The sequence below is a fragment of the Balaenoptera physalus genome (genome assembly GCF_965194825.1).
Source record: "Balaenoptera physalus genome assembly, chromosome: 3".
In the NCBI taxonomy this organism is placed as follows: Eukaryota; Metazoa; Chordata; class Mammalia; order Artiodactyla; family Balaenopteridae; genus Balaenoptera; species Balaenoptera physalus.
The window spans coordinates 113,161,874-113,176,889 of record NC_138890.1 but is presented as its reverse complement, the minus strand read 5'-3'; the positions used below and the strand labels follow the sequence as shown (position 1 = coordinate 113,176,889).

General features: G+C 38.1%; 1 protein-coding gene across 1 annotated transcript in view; it reads right to left on the bottom strand.

The window, feature by feature from the left end:
- Window positions 1–15,016, bottom strand: part of ACOT12 (acyl-CoA thioesterase 12) — a gene marked incomplete at its 5' end in the record, with an annotated part of 56,274 nt that overhangs the window by 28,416 nt on the left and 12,842 nt on the right. The window contains 2 exons of the mRNA XM_082458118.1: window positions 2,266–2,401; window positions 6,603–6,704. Of these exons, the coding sequence (XP_082314244.1) occupies window positions 2,266–2,401; window positions 6,603–6,704 (238 nt within the window). The remainder of the gene's footprint in view (window positions 1–2,265; window positions 2,402–6,602; window positions 6,705–15,016) is intronic.

Here is a 15,016-nt window from a genome sequence, read left to right as displayed (position 1 = left end):
TCTTTGTCTATCCATCTGCATTCTAGGTAGCTTCTTCAGATATACTTTTCCAGTTTACTGTCTTAGATACTGTTTAATTCATTCATTGAGTTTTTTTTAAATTTTTATTTATTTATTTTTGTCTGCATTGGGTCTTCATTGCTGTGCATGGGCTTTCTCTAGTTGTGGCGAGCTGGGGCTACTCTTCATTGTGGTGCACGGGCTTCTCATTGCGGTGGCTTCTCTTGTTGAGGAACATGGGCTCTAGGTGTGTGGGCTTCAGTAGTTGCGGCATGTGGACTCAGTAGTTGTGGCTCACAGGCTCTAGAACGCAGGCTCAGTAGTTGTGGCACACAGGCTTAGTTGCTCCATGGCATGTGGGAACTTCCCAGACCAGGGATCGAACCCATGTCCCCTGCACTGGTAGGCAGATTCTTAAGCACTGCACCACCAGGGAAGTCCCACTCATTAAGTTTCAAATTTTAATTATTATATATTCTTTTTTATAGAAATTCCTTTTGCTTCTTTGTCAAGTAGTCTAGGTCATTTTCTTGTTCCTATATAATACTTTTGATACTCTTTTCTTAAAATATATTAATGTTCTTACTGCAAATTCTTTATATGGTAAATTCAGTATCTGTAGTCTTTGTGGGCCTCATTCTATGGTCTGGTGCTTTTCTGGATTTAGGTGACTTATTTTTGTCTTTTATGATTTTTGACTAGGAGCTCACATTCCTTGGATCTTTATCTGTGACAGTTCTTAAGGGCTGGGCTTAAAGTCATTTCTTCACAGAGGATTTGCATTTGTGGCTGCAGATCACCCGTGGGTACGTAGCACAGTACCACTTCACACTAAGTATCACTTGGTCTGTTTTGGGCCAAACAAATTATGTGAATTCTGACACCAAATCTGCTTGAGAATGTAGTTGTGATTGAATCCTCAAGGAGAAACAGTTTTTTTCCGTTCCACCTAGGGCTAAGTGGAAAGCATCCCTACCAGAGCTCTCTGAGGGGTGGGATTTTTCCAGTTGACCCACTGAGGGTATCATTTCGGGGGTGTTGCAGCTCCAGGTATGGTTCCTTGATCCAACCTTCCACCTGGCTGTGTCTCCTGAGCCCTGGCAGGCCCATTAAAACACAGCTCTAGGTCTGGCACATACAGGTTCCTCCTGAGTAAATGCCAACTCTTGTATCTCCTTACACTGCTGAATTTGTGCTTCTAATCATTTGTGGACTTCAAGGCATTCTCTTATTTTTTTGCCTGCTGAGATGTGTTTGCAAAGATGTTTGTAAATATTTCATCCAGAAATTTTAGTTTTTTTCAGACTCCAAGTCCACCATAGTGCTGTAATCAGAATTGGATTGCTTCCTAAAGTGATCCTTAAAAAGCATATGAAGTCTTAAATCCCTTCCAACTTCTTTTTTAAGTACTGATTTCGTTAGATAATTTTCTATAAACATCCAAAACTAGTATTGATTGAGATTTTTTAAGGTTAATTTCTCTTACTCAAATGGTACTTTTTTGTTTCAAAATAAATTAATATAAATTATCTGTAAACTATATTGTTAAATGAAAAAAAGAAAGGTGCATACTTGTTTGAATATTGTGTTACCAGGATAAAATAAAAAATTAAGAGAGGACCTTATACTGTGAGAGACATTGTAAAGACTCAAATATAAGGCAACTCCTTTTCTGAGGGATAATTAAAGAAAAAGCTACTTGATTCCTATGAAGACATACATGGCCTACACTGGGACACATAGAGGAGGGTACTAGGGCAGGTCATATGTGTATAAGCATCAGCTATGACATCTACACAGAAATATATTGAGTATAGGGGACCTTGGTGCAGAAGTATGCCTATTTGGAGGTAATTGCCAATTAATGGGGAAATAGGGCTCTTCCAGGTTTAGAGACCAGTCTAGGCTCACAGCTCTGGCTGTGTACCCATGTTAAGTACAATAAACAAATGTCACCCTTTCTACAGGCTTCCAAGTAGGGGCATACTCATCTGGAGGTCAATTTCAATTCTTGTACTTTGGATGTTCATTAAGTATTGTGTCATTCTGCTTGGACAATTTTACATTTATCCCACATTTTCTGGTCAGGAACTCTGACCTGAATTGAGGTTATTCTATCTCTGGTTTTCTTTCTCATTACTGGAAAGGATCAACACAGCAGCAGAATACACATTCTTCTCAAGTGCACATGGAACATTCTCCAGAATAGATCACATGCTAGGCCACAGTCATATAATTAAAGTTCCTGTAAGTAGATTTACTGACCATCAAACTTGCCACTTTCCTTCATCAAGTTTTTAAAAGTATCTTCATGTTGTAATCGAACTTTCCTTCTCTCAGAAGCCAGATTATGTTCCACATGATCTTGTTCAGTTAGAAGTGTGACTGGTTTTAAATGAATCTAGAGAAAGAAAAACATTTATCTTTCATTGCCCTGTTAAATTATAAAAGCACAACATGAATTTTGCAAAAACAAATGATATGCTACATTGTTTTCTAACTCAAAGTAAATAGAGCATTTATGGGTGTTTATATACACATTTTATTTTGACTTAATTTTTTTCTTAAAATATTTTTTAAACTAAAAAAAATCAACATAGACTTAATTATTTGTTCATATAATATGTGCCTTAAAAAGTTTTCCAAATATTAATTTTCCCTGATTTAAAAAATTTTCAACAGAACTACAAAATTAAAAATTCTTCAGATTAATGAGTGAGGAGAGAGACTTTGACTCCACTAAATTCTTATCAAGAAATGCTTTCTACCTTTTGCAAAATTAATCTATCAAAGGGAGAGAATAAAGATGTTCTAGAGAAAGCTATCATGTACCAAGAGATATTCCCAACTTGGAAATTTCAACACATGGTGAAAACATTGTCTAATAAGCAAACTGAAAAAATCAATAAGTCAGAATAAAGCTCTAACTGACCTCCAGAAACCTGGAAATGTGATGCAACAGAATGAAATAGAAACAAAGAAAACAATAGCAAAGATCAATAAAACTAAAAGCTGGTTCTTTGAGAAGATTAAAAAAATTGATAAACCTTTACCCAGACTCATCAAGAAAAAGAGGGAGATGACTCAAATCAATAAAATTAGAAATGAAAAAGGAGAAGTTACAATGGACACCGCAGAAATACAAAGCATCCTAAGAGACTACTACCAGCAACACTATGCCAATAAAATGGATAACCTGGAAGAAATGGACAAATTCTTAGAAACGTATAACCTTCCAAGACTGAACCAGGAAGAAATAGAAAATATGAACAGACTGATCACAAGTAATGAAATTGAAACTGTGATTAAAAATCTTCCAACAAACAAAAGTCCAGGACCAGATGGCTTCACAGGTGAATTCTATCAAACATTTAGAGAAGAACTAACACCCATCCTTCTCAAACTCTTCCAAAAAATTGCACAGGGAGAAACACTCCCAAATTCATTCTACAAAGCCACCATCACCCTGATACCAAAACCAGAAAAAGATATCACAAAAAAAGAAAATTACAGACCAATATCACTGATGAACATAGATGCAAAAATCCTCAACAAAATACTAGCAAACAGAATCCAACAACACATTAAACAGATTATACACCATGATTAAGTGGGGTTTATCCTAGGAATGTAAGGATTCTCCAATATACACAAACCATTCGATGTGATACACCATATTAACAAACTGAAGGATAAAAACCATATGATAATCTCAATAGATGCAGCAAAAGCTTTTGACAAAATTCAACACCCATTTTATTATAAAAACTCTCCACAATGTGGGCATAGAGGGAACCTACCTCAACATAAAGCCCATATACGACAAACCCACAGCAAACATCATTCTCAATGGTGAAAAACTGAAAGCATTTCCTCTAAGATCAGGAACAAGACAAGTATGTACACTCTCACCACTATTATTTAACATAGTTTTGGAAGTCCTAGCCACGGTAATCAGAGAGGAAAAACAAAGGAAAGGAATACAAATTGGAAAAGAAGAAGTAAAACTTTTACTGTTTGCAGATGACATGATATTATACATAAATAATCCTAAAGATGACACCAGAAAACAACTAGAGCTAATCAATGATTCTGGTAAAGTTTCAGGATACAAAATTAATGCACAGAAATCTCTTGCATTCCTATACACTAACAATGAAAGTTCAGAAAGAGAAATTAAGGAAACAATCCTATTCACCATCGCAACAAAAAGAATAAAATACCTAGGAATAAACCTACCTAAGGAGGTAAAAGACCTGTACTCCAAAAACTATAAGACACTGATTAAAGAAATCAAAGATGTCACAAACAGATGGAGAGATGTACCATGTTCTTGGATTGGAAGAATCAATATTGTGAAAATGACTATACAACCCAAAGCAATCCAGAGATTCAATGCAATCCCTATCAAATTACCAATGGCATTTTTTACAGAACTAGAACAAAAAATCTTAAAATTTGTATGGAGACACAAAAGATCCCGAATAGCCAAAGCAATCTTTAGGGAAAAACACAGCTGGATGAATCAGACTCCCTGACTTCAGACTATACTACAAAGCTACAGTAATCAAGACAATATGGTACTGGCACAAAAACAGAAATATAGTTCAATGGAACAGGATAGAAATCCCAGAGATAAACCCACACACCTGTTGTCAACTAATCTATGATAAAGGCAGCAAGGATATACAGTGGAGAAAAAACAGTCTCTTCAATAAGTGGTGCTTGGAAAACTGAACAGCTACATGTAAAAGAATGAAATTAGAACACTCCCAAACACCATACTCAAAAATAAACTCAAAATGGATTAAAGACCTAAATGTAAGACCGGACACTATAAAATTCTTTGAGGAAAACATAGGAAGAACACTCTTTGCCATAAATCACAGCAACATCTTTTTTGACCCACCTCCTAGAGTAATGGAAATAAAAACAAAAATAAACAAATGGGACCTAATGAAACTTAAACGCTTTTGCACAGCAAAGGAAACTACAAACAAGACAAAAAGACAACCCTCAGAATGGGAGAAAATATTTGCAAACGTATCAACAGACAAAGGATAAATCTCCAAAATATATAAATAGCTCATGCAGCTCAATATTAAAAAAACAAACAGCCCAATCCAAAAATGGGCAGAACACCTAAATAGACTTTTCTCCAAAGAAGACATACAGATGGCCAGGAAGCACATGTAAAGCTGCTCAACGTTACTAATTCTTAGAGGAATTGCAAATCAAAACTACAATGAGGTATCACCTCACACCAGTTAGAATGGGTATCATCAGAAAATCTACAAACAACAAATGCTGCAGAAGGCGTGGAGGAAAGGGAACCCTCTTGCACTGTTGATGGGAATGTAAACTGATACAGCCACTATGGAGAACAGTATGGAGCTTAAAAAACTAAAAATAGAATTACCATATGACCCAGCAATCCCACTACTGGGCATATACTCAGAGAAAACCATAATTCAAAAAGACACATGCACCCTGATGTTCATTACAGCACTATTTACAATAGCCAGGTCATGGAAGCAACCTAAATGCCCATCAACAGACGAATGGATAAAGAAGATATGGTACATATATACAATGGAATATTACTCAGCCATAAAAAGGAATGAAATTGGGTCATTTGTAGAGACGTGGATGGACCTAGAGACTGTCATACAGAGTGAAGTAAGTCAGAATGAGAAAAACAAATATCATATATTAACACATATATGTGGAATCTAGAAAAATTGTACAGATAAGATGGTTTGCAAGGCAGAAATAGAGACACAGACATAGAGAACAAACTTATGGACACCAAGGGGGGAAAGAGTGGGTGGGGGGGTGGCAGTAGGATGAATTGGGAGATTGGGATTGACATATATACACTAGTATGTATAAAATAGATAACTAATAAGAACTTGCTGTATAAACTAGCTATATAAATAAAATGTAAAAAAAATAATGCTTAGACTAAATGCGGATCCTCCCCTAGGCACTCTGACCCTAAAAAGAAAAGCCAAGATATTATGAGTAAGTCCGCAGCAGACAAGGGACACGCTGCTCTGGGCCAAAGCCAGGCAAGCCCACTGGGCACCCACATCAGGCCAACATATTTCTTTTAAGGGTGTTTTACCCTATATGCCCTGCAGCTTATGTTTAAACTTCAATAACTCAGCAACTTTGACATTATTCCTTTAGGTATGAAAAAGTGATTGGACCATAAGACACAACTGCTAGCTAAAATGCTCTTGCTTTAAAAAAATATTTTAACTCAATTTTGAGTTATATAACCACAAAAGAAAAGAACTAAACCAGCAAGCAATATTGTGGGGAAACTGACATGACCTTCAGATCATTTAAAACACAATGTTTTTTTTCTCTTTCACAAACTGGCTACATCTCTCATTTTCTCTAAGGCAGTTAATACTATGATATTACCACATAAATATTGGTGAAAATTATGATAAGTATTGATGAGTAACAAATCTTGGGAAAGTATATTTCTCGGTAAAAAGAAATGTTTCTTATTCCATAATAATTCTGATGCTGATACTTCTGTTGATATGTCCCTGAATTACATGCTAGATACTCTTCACAAAGAAATTTACCTTTTCTTTTCCAACTGGTTTGGCTACAAATGTAGAGAAAGCCACACTAACAAGTTTCTCAATGCCAGTGAACATGTCCTGTACTGTGACCTTGATGCTGATCTAAAAAGGAAAGAAAAATAAATTCAAAACTTTTCAGCCGTCTAGACAACAGATGAGACTGCAGCATTCAAAATTCATTTATGCACTTCACCATTGTTTTGTTTTTTGAATAAAACCGCATTTCAATTTACTTTTAACCAATACTGTCCTCTCAATGATTTTCTATAAAATTGGAAAAATATTTTTTTCTGATTATAGAAAAATATATATTTACCATGGAAGATTTGGTAAGATTAAAAATAGATAAATGATAAAGATGGAATCTGACAATCAAGAGTAAATATTATCAGTAATTCCATCACTCAGATGAATAGTTACTAACCTTTATATAAAATTTCTTCCAGTTTAATATCATTTCATACATATGTATGAAATGTATCTATATGTATATAGTTGTGTCTGTATGTGTGTATACACACACACACACAAAAGATTATCATACTGTATTTACAATTTTATACTATAACGAAATTTTTTGGCATTTATATGATAAGCGTTTTCTAATCCCACTATTACTAAATGTGGTTTTTTTTTGTTTTTTTGTTCTTTTTAAATCTAAATGTGGTTTTGAAAACAATATATTAATGAATTCCTTATAGCCCATCGTAGAGATGCACCATAACTTTTTTTTTAATCTTTAGTCTGAGTTTTATAATCAAGTTGACATGGACAGAATGTTATTTGTAGTCATGTTATTTGCAGCTTTGTTTCCTCTTTCAGGAGTTTTCTTTTTCAGGAATAGCCAGAAAGTAGTTGAGACATTTTATGGTGACACCACAGTGGACTGGATTTCCCCATGTGAAGAACTCTGAAGCTCTGGTCCTCATGATCACACACTGCAGAAGTGTAGGTAAACTTGGGAACATAGCCCAGAGAAATAATACTACCTTCTTGAAATAGTGGGCAGCCTCGGGCATCTTAGTTCAGCACTGTGTTATCAATGATAATATCTATTTCTACATCTTTGCCAAGTACATCATGCACAAAAATAATCATCAATCGGTGATTCACTTAACTTACGAAACCAAATTAGTATTTGCATGGTAAACGTAAGTTAACTAGATGGTGATTAACCAAATTTAAACCATCCATTTTCAACCCCCAACAACTCTCAACCCCACATAGCTTTCTACTTTCAGAAAAATAGGCAAATGAAAAGTAGAATAGACAACTAATAGTAAAAACAAAGCAACAATTCTGGAGAGTTAAAACAAGTTCCAAACATTGTCTTCTATTAGAACAGTTAATTTAGTTATGTACGATGGCCAAATGTCTCAAAAACATATGCCAGGGAGAATTTCACTTTGTGTCGTTACAGAGTGGGTCAGATTGGAATTACATCCTATGAAAACAACTGGAAAATTGGACCAAGTATAGGAAGCAACTATTTTCACACACAGGACAGCAGGCAACACAGACCTGTGATCTCCAAGGAAAGGGAGATAAATGAAGGGAGCACTTGCATTTCCTGGGTTCTCAGCCCGCAGGTAATTCCCAGACTATGACCAAGGAAGGGAAATGGAAACTTGCTGAATTGAAGACCCAGAAATCAAGGAGATCAAGGCAGCTGAGATTGTCCCAGAAAGGAGGGAACTACAAAAGGAAAGAATTCCCAGGTATCTACATATTGTTCCTGTTGAGTGTTTGGGTTGATACCAGTCTGAGCATGTGTAGGGTGAAATCTGACAAAGCCAGAAAAGAACAGCTTCTGAGGAAGAAACAGTTATTGTAAGGTAAACAGTTCCAAGAGCTCATACAGTGCTAGGAATCTGGTGTTCCCTCCAGCCAGACCTCAGTGAATACACAACACATTCATAGAGGCCATAGAAGACCACAGCTTAGTAGAGGGACTAAATTAGCCCTAGATGGGGCTAGCATTTATTTTTCTTAAGATCAGAAATCTGTGCTTTCAAACTCCCTGGGTTCTTTTCTTAGCTTTTAGTCAAACTTCCTCTGGAAATTCTAGCTGCTCTCAGGGAATAGGAAGAAAGAAGAAAAGAAAGGGAACTTTCATCTGTGTATGGGCTGAATATAAAGGAGAGTGCTGTCTCTCAGGAGAAAGGCCAGACCCAGAGGCTACTGTGAGGCAAATCTCAAGAGCCCCATAGCTGAGAAATCAGGATCCAGAGGCACCATCATAAACTGTCTTTGACAGAGCTCATTTTATCCACAAGTTTTTATTACCTTTCTGATTTCTTCAAGTTTTTTTCTATTCTGTTTATAAACATACTGGGGGAAAGTGACTAAATCAGGGTAAAGCCATCACCACAGGTGTGGTTATTGCCAAAATAGTTCTTTTATGGGTTGATTTGTGTCCCTCACCAAATCTGGTACCTCAGAATGTGACCTTATTTGAAAATAGGGTGTAATTAGTTGAGATGAGATCCCTCTGGAGTAGGATGGACCCCTAATCCAATATGACTGATGTCCTTATAAAAAGGGAAAATTTGGGGGGGCGCCTTCAAGAGGGCAGAGGAGTAAGACGTGGAGATCACCTTCCTCCCCACAAATACATCAAAACTACATCTACATGTGGAACAACTCCTACAGAATACCTACTGAATGCTGGCAGAAGACCTCAGACTTCCCAAAAGGCAAGAAACTCCCCAGGTACCTGGGTAGGGCAAAAGAAAAAAGGAAAAACAGACAAAAGAATAGGGACGGGACCTGCACTTTGGGGAGGGAGCTGTGAAGGAGGAAAAATTTCCGCACACTAGGAAGCCCCTTCACTGGCAGGGACAGGGGTGTGGGTGGGGGGGAAGCTTTGGAGCCACGGAGGAGAGCTCAGCAACAGGGGTGCAGAGGGCAAAGCGGAGAGATTCCTGCACAGAGGATCGGTGCCGACCAGCACTCACCAGCCTGAGAGGTTTGTCTGCTCACCGGCCAGGGTGGGCAGGGGCTGGGAGCTTGGGCTTTTGAGGTCACATCCCAGGGAGAGGACTGGGGTTGGCTGCATGAACACAGCCTGGAGGGGGCTAGTGTGCCACAGCTAGCCGGGAGGGAGTCCAAGAAAAAGTCTGGACCTGCCTAAGAGGCAAGAGACCATTGTTTCGGGGTGTGTGAGGAGAGGGAATTCAGAGCACCGCCTAAATGAGCTCCAGAGTTGGGCGTGAGCCATGGCTATCAGCGCGGACACCAGAGACGGGCATGAAATGATAAGGCGGCTGCTGCAGCCACCTAGAAGCCTGTGTGCGAGCACAGGTCACTCTTCATACCTCCCCTCCCGGGATACTGTGCAGTCCGCCACTGCCAGGGTCCCATGATCCAGGGACAACTTCCCTGGGAGAACACACGGTGCACCTTGGGCTGTTGCAATGTCTCACTGGCCTCTGCCACCACAGGCTCGCCCCACCTTCCATACCCCCCTCCCCCCAGCATGAGTGAGCCAGAGCCCCCTAATCAGCTGCTCCTTTAACCCTGTCCTGTCTGGGTGGGGAACAGACGCCCTCAGGCAACTTACACACACAGGCGGGGCCAAATCCAAAGCTGAACCCCAGGAGCTGTGCGAACAAAGAAGAGAAAGGGAAATTTCTCCCAGCAGCCTCAGGAGCAGCGGATTAAACCTCCACAGTCAACTTGATGTACCCTGCATCTGTGGAATACCTGAATAGGCAACGAATCATCCCAAATTTGAGGCGATGGACTTTGGGAGCAGCTGTAGACTTGGGGTTTGCTTTCTGCATCTAATTTGTTTCTGGTTTTATGTTTATCTTAGTTTAGTATTTAGAGCTTATTATCATTGGTAGATTTGTTTATTGATTTGGTTGCTCTCTTCCTTTTTAAATTTTTTTTATATAAATATATATTTCCTTTTTCTCTTTTTGTGAGTGTGTATGTGTATGCTTCTTTGTGTGATTTGTCTGTATAGCTTTGCTTTTGCCATTTGTCCTAGGGTTCTGACTGTCCATTTTGTTTGTTTGTTTTTAACTATAGTTTTTACTGCTTGTTTTCCTTGGTGGATTTCTTTTTTGGTTTGGTTACTCTCTTCTTTCTTTATCTCTTTTTTTAATTACTTTTTTATTTTTAAAAACTTATTTTATTTTATTCTTTTTTTCTCTCTTCCTCCTTCCCTCACTCCATCTCTTCCTTCCTTCCTTCCTTTCTTTCTCCCTTTTTTTCTGAGACGTGTGGCTGACAGGGTCTTGGTGCTCTGGCCAGCTGTCAGGCCTGAGCCTCTGAGGCGGGAGAGCCGACTTCAGGACATTGGCACACCAGACACCTCCCAGCCCCACATAATATTAAATGACAGAAACTCTCCCAGAGATCTCCATCTCAATGCTAAGACCCAGCTCCACTCAATGACCAGCAAGCTACAGTGGTGGACACCCTATGCCCAACAACTAGAAAGACAGGAACACAAACGCACGCATTAGCAGAGAGGCTGCCTAAAATCATAATAAGTTCACAGACACCCCAAAACACACCACCGGACAGGGTCCTGCCCACCAGAAAGACAAGATCCAGCCTCATCCACCGGAATGCAGGCACCAGTCCCCTCTATAAGGAAGCCTACACAACCCACTGAACCATCCTTACCCACTAGGAGCAGACACCAAAAACAATGGGAACTACAAACCTGCAGCCTGTTAAACGGAGACCCCAAACACAGTAAGTTAAGCAAGATGAGAAGACAGAGAAATACACAGCAGATGAAGCAGCAAGGTAAAAACCCACCAGACCAAACAAATGGAGAGGAAATAGGCAGTCTACCTGAAAAAGAATTCAGAGTAATGATAGTAAAGATGATCCAAAATCTTGGAAATAGAATGGATAAAATACAAGAAAAGTTTAACAAGGATCTAGAAGAACAAAAGAGCAAACAAACAATGATGAACAGCACAATAAATGAAATTAAAAATTCTCTAGAAGGAATCAATAGCAGAATAACAGACAGAAGAATGGATAACTGACCTGGAAGATAAAATAGTGGAAATAACTACTACAGAGCAGAATAAAGCAAAAAAAAATGAAAAGAATTGAGGACAATTTCACAGACCTCTGGGACAACATTAAACACACGAACATTCGAATGATACGGTTCCCAGAAGAAGAAGAGGAAAAAAAGGGACTGAGAAAATATTTGAAGAAATTATAGTTGAAAATTTCCCTACTATGGGTAAGGAAATAATCAATCAAGTCCAGGAAACGCAGAGAGTCCCATACAGGATAAATCCAAGGAGAAACACACAAAGACACATATTAATCAAACTATCAAAAATTAAATACAAAGAAAAAATATTAAAAGCAGCAAGGGAAAAGCAACAATTAACATACAAGGGAATCCCCATAAGGTTAACAACTGATTTTTCAGCAGAAACTGCAAGCCAGAAGGGAGTGGCAGGACATAGTTAAAGTGATGAAAGGGAAAAACCTACAACTGAGATTACTCTACCCAGCAAGGATCTCATTCAGATTCAACAGAGAAATTAAAACCTTTACAGACAAGCAAAAGCTAAGAGAATACAGCACCACCAAACCAGCTCTACAACAAATGCTAAAGGAACTTCTCTAGGCAGGAAACACAAGAGAAAGAAAAGACTTACAATAACAAACCCAAAACAATTAAGAAAATGGTAATAGGAGCATACGTATCGATAATTACCTTAAATGTAAATGGATTAAATGCTCCAACCAAAAGACATAGACTGGCTGAATGGATACAAAAACAAGACCAGTACATATGCTGTCTACAAGAGACCCACCTCAGACCTAGGGACACATACAGACTGAAAGTGAGGGGATGGAAAAAGATATTCCATGCAAATGGAAATCAAAAGAAAGCTGGAGTAGCAATTCTCATATCAGAGAAAATAGACTTTAAAATAAAGACTATTACAAGAGACAAAGAAGGACACTACATAATGATCAAGAGATCAATCCAAGAAGAAGATATAACAATCGTAAATATATATGCACCCAACAAAGGAGCACCTCAATACATAAGGCAAAAGCTAACAGCCATAAAAGGGGAAATCGACAGTAACACAATAATAGTAAAGGACTTTAACACCCCACTTTCACCAATGGACAGATCATCCAAAATGAAAATAAATAAGGAAACACAAGCTTTAAATGATACATTAAACAAGATGGACTTAATTGATATTTATAGGACATTCCATCCAAAAACATAAGATTACACTTTCCTCTCGAGTGCTCTTGGAACATTCTCCAGGATAGACCATATCTTGGGTCACTAGTCAAGCCTTGGTAAATTTAAGAAAATTGAAATTGTATCAAGTAATTTTTCTGATCACAATGCTATGAGACTAGATATCAATTAGAGGAAAAAAATCTGTAAAAAATACAAACACGGGGCTTCCCTGGTGGCGCAGTGGTTGAGAATCTGCCTGCCAGTGCAGGGGACACGGGTTCGAGCCCTGGTCTGGGAGGATCCCACATGCCGCAGAGCGACTAAGCCTGTGAGCCACAACCACTGAGCCTGCGCATCTGGAGCCTGTGCTCCGCAACAAGAGAGGCCGCGACAGTGAGAGGCCCGTGCACCACGATGAAGAGTGGCCCCTGCTCGCCGCCAACTAGAGAAAGCCCTCACACAGAAACGAAGACCCAACACAGCCAAAAAATAAATATAAATAAATAAATAAATTTATTAAAAAAAAAAAACACATGGAGGCTAAACAATACGCTACTAAATAAGCAAGAGATCACTGAAGAAATCAAAGAGGAAATCCAAAAATACCTAGGAGCAAATGACAATGAAAACACGAATACCCAAAACCTATGGGATGTAGCAAAAGCAGTTCTAAGAGAGAAGTTTATAGCAATACAATCCTACCTCAAGAAGCAAGAAACATCTCAAATAAACAACCAAGCCTTACACCTAAAGCAATTAGAGAAAGAAGAACAAAAAAGCCCCAAAGTTAGCAGAAGGAAAGAAATCATAAAGATCAGATCAGAAATAAATGAAAAAGAAATGAAGGAAACGATGGGCAAAGAACAATAAAACTAAAAGCAGTTTCTTTGAGAAGATAAACAAAACTGATAAACCATTAGCCAAACTCATCAAGAAAAAAAGGGAGAAGACTCAAATCAGTAGAATAAAAATGAAAAAGGAGAAGTAACAACTGACACTGCAGAAATACAAAGGATCATGGGAGATTACTACAAGCAACTATATGCCAATAAAATGGACAACCTGGAAGAAATGGACAAATTCTTAGAAAAGCACAACCTTCTGAGATTGAACCAGGAAGAAATAGAAAATACAAACAGACCAATCACAAACACTGAAATTGAGACTGTGATTAAAAATCTTCCAACAAACAAAAGCCCAGGACCAGATGGCTTCACAGGCGAATTCTGTCAAACATTTAGAGAAGAGCTAATACCTATCCTTCTCAAGCTCTTCCAAAATATAGCAGAGGGAGGAACACTCCCAAACTCATTCTACAAGGCCACCATCACCCTGATACCAAAACCAGACAAAGATGACACAAAGAAAGAAAACTATAGGCCAATGTCACTGATGAACATAGATGCAAAAATCCTCAACAAAATACTAGCAAACAGAATCCAACATCACATTAAAAGGATCATACACCATGATCAAGTGGGGTTTATCCCAGGAATGCAAGGATTCTTCAATATATGTAAATCAACCAATGAGATAAACCATATTAACAAATTGAAGGGTAAAAACCATATGATCATCTCAATAGATGCAGAAAAAGCTTTCAACAATATTCAACACCCATTTATGATAAAAACCCACAAGAAAGTAAGCATAGAGGGAACTTACTTCAACATAATAAAGGCCATATATGACAAACCCACAGCCAACATTGTTATCAATGGTGAAAAACTGAAACCATTTCCACTAAGATCATGAGCAAGACAAGGTTGCCCACTCTCACCACTATTATTCAACATAGTTTTGGAAGTTTTAGCCACAGCAATCAGAGAAGAAAAAGAAATAAAAGGAATACAAATTGGAAAAAAAGAAGTAAAACTGTCACTGTTTGCAGATGACATGATACTATACATACAGAGTCCTAAAGATGCTACCAGAAAACTACCAGAGCAAATCAATGAATTTGGTAAAGTAGCAGGATACAAAATTAATACACAGAAATCTCTTGCATTCCTATCTACTAATGATGAAAAATCTGAAAGTGAAATTAAGGAAACACTCCCATTTACCAAAAAGAATAAAATACCTAGGAGTAAACCTACCTAGGGAGACAAAAGACCTGTATGCAGAAGACTATAAGACACTGATGACAGAAATTAAAGGTGATACAAAGAGATGTAGAGATACACCATGTTCTTGGATTGGAAGAATCAACATTGTG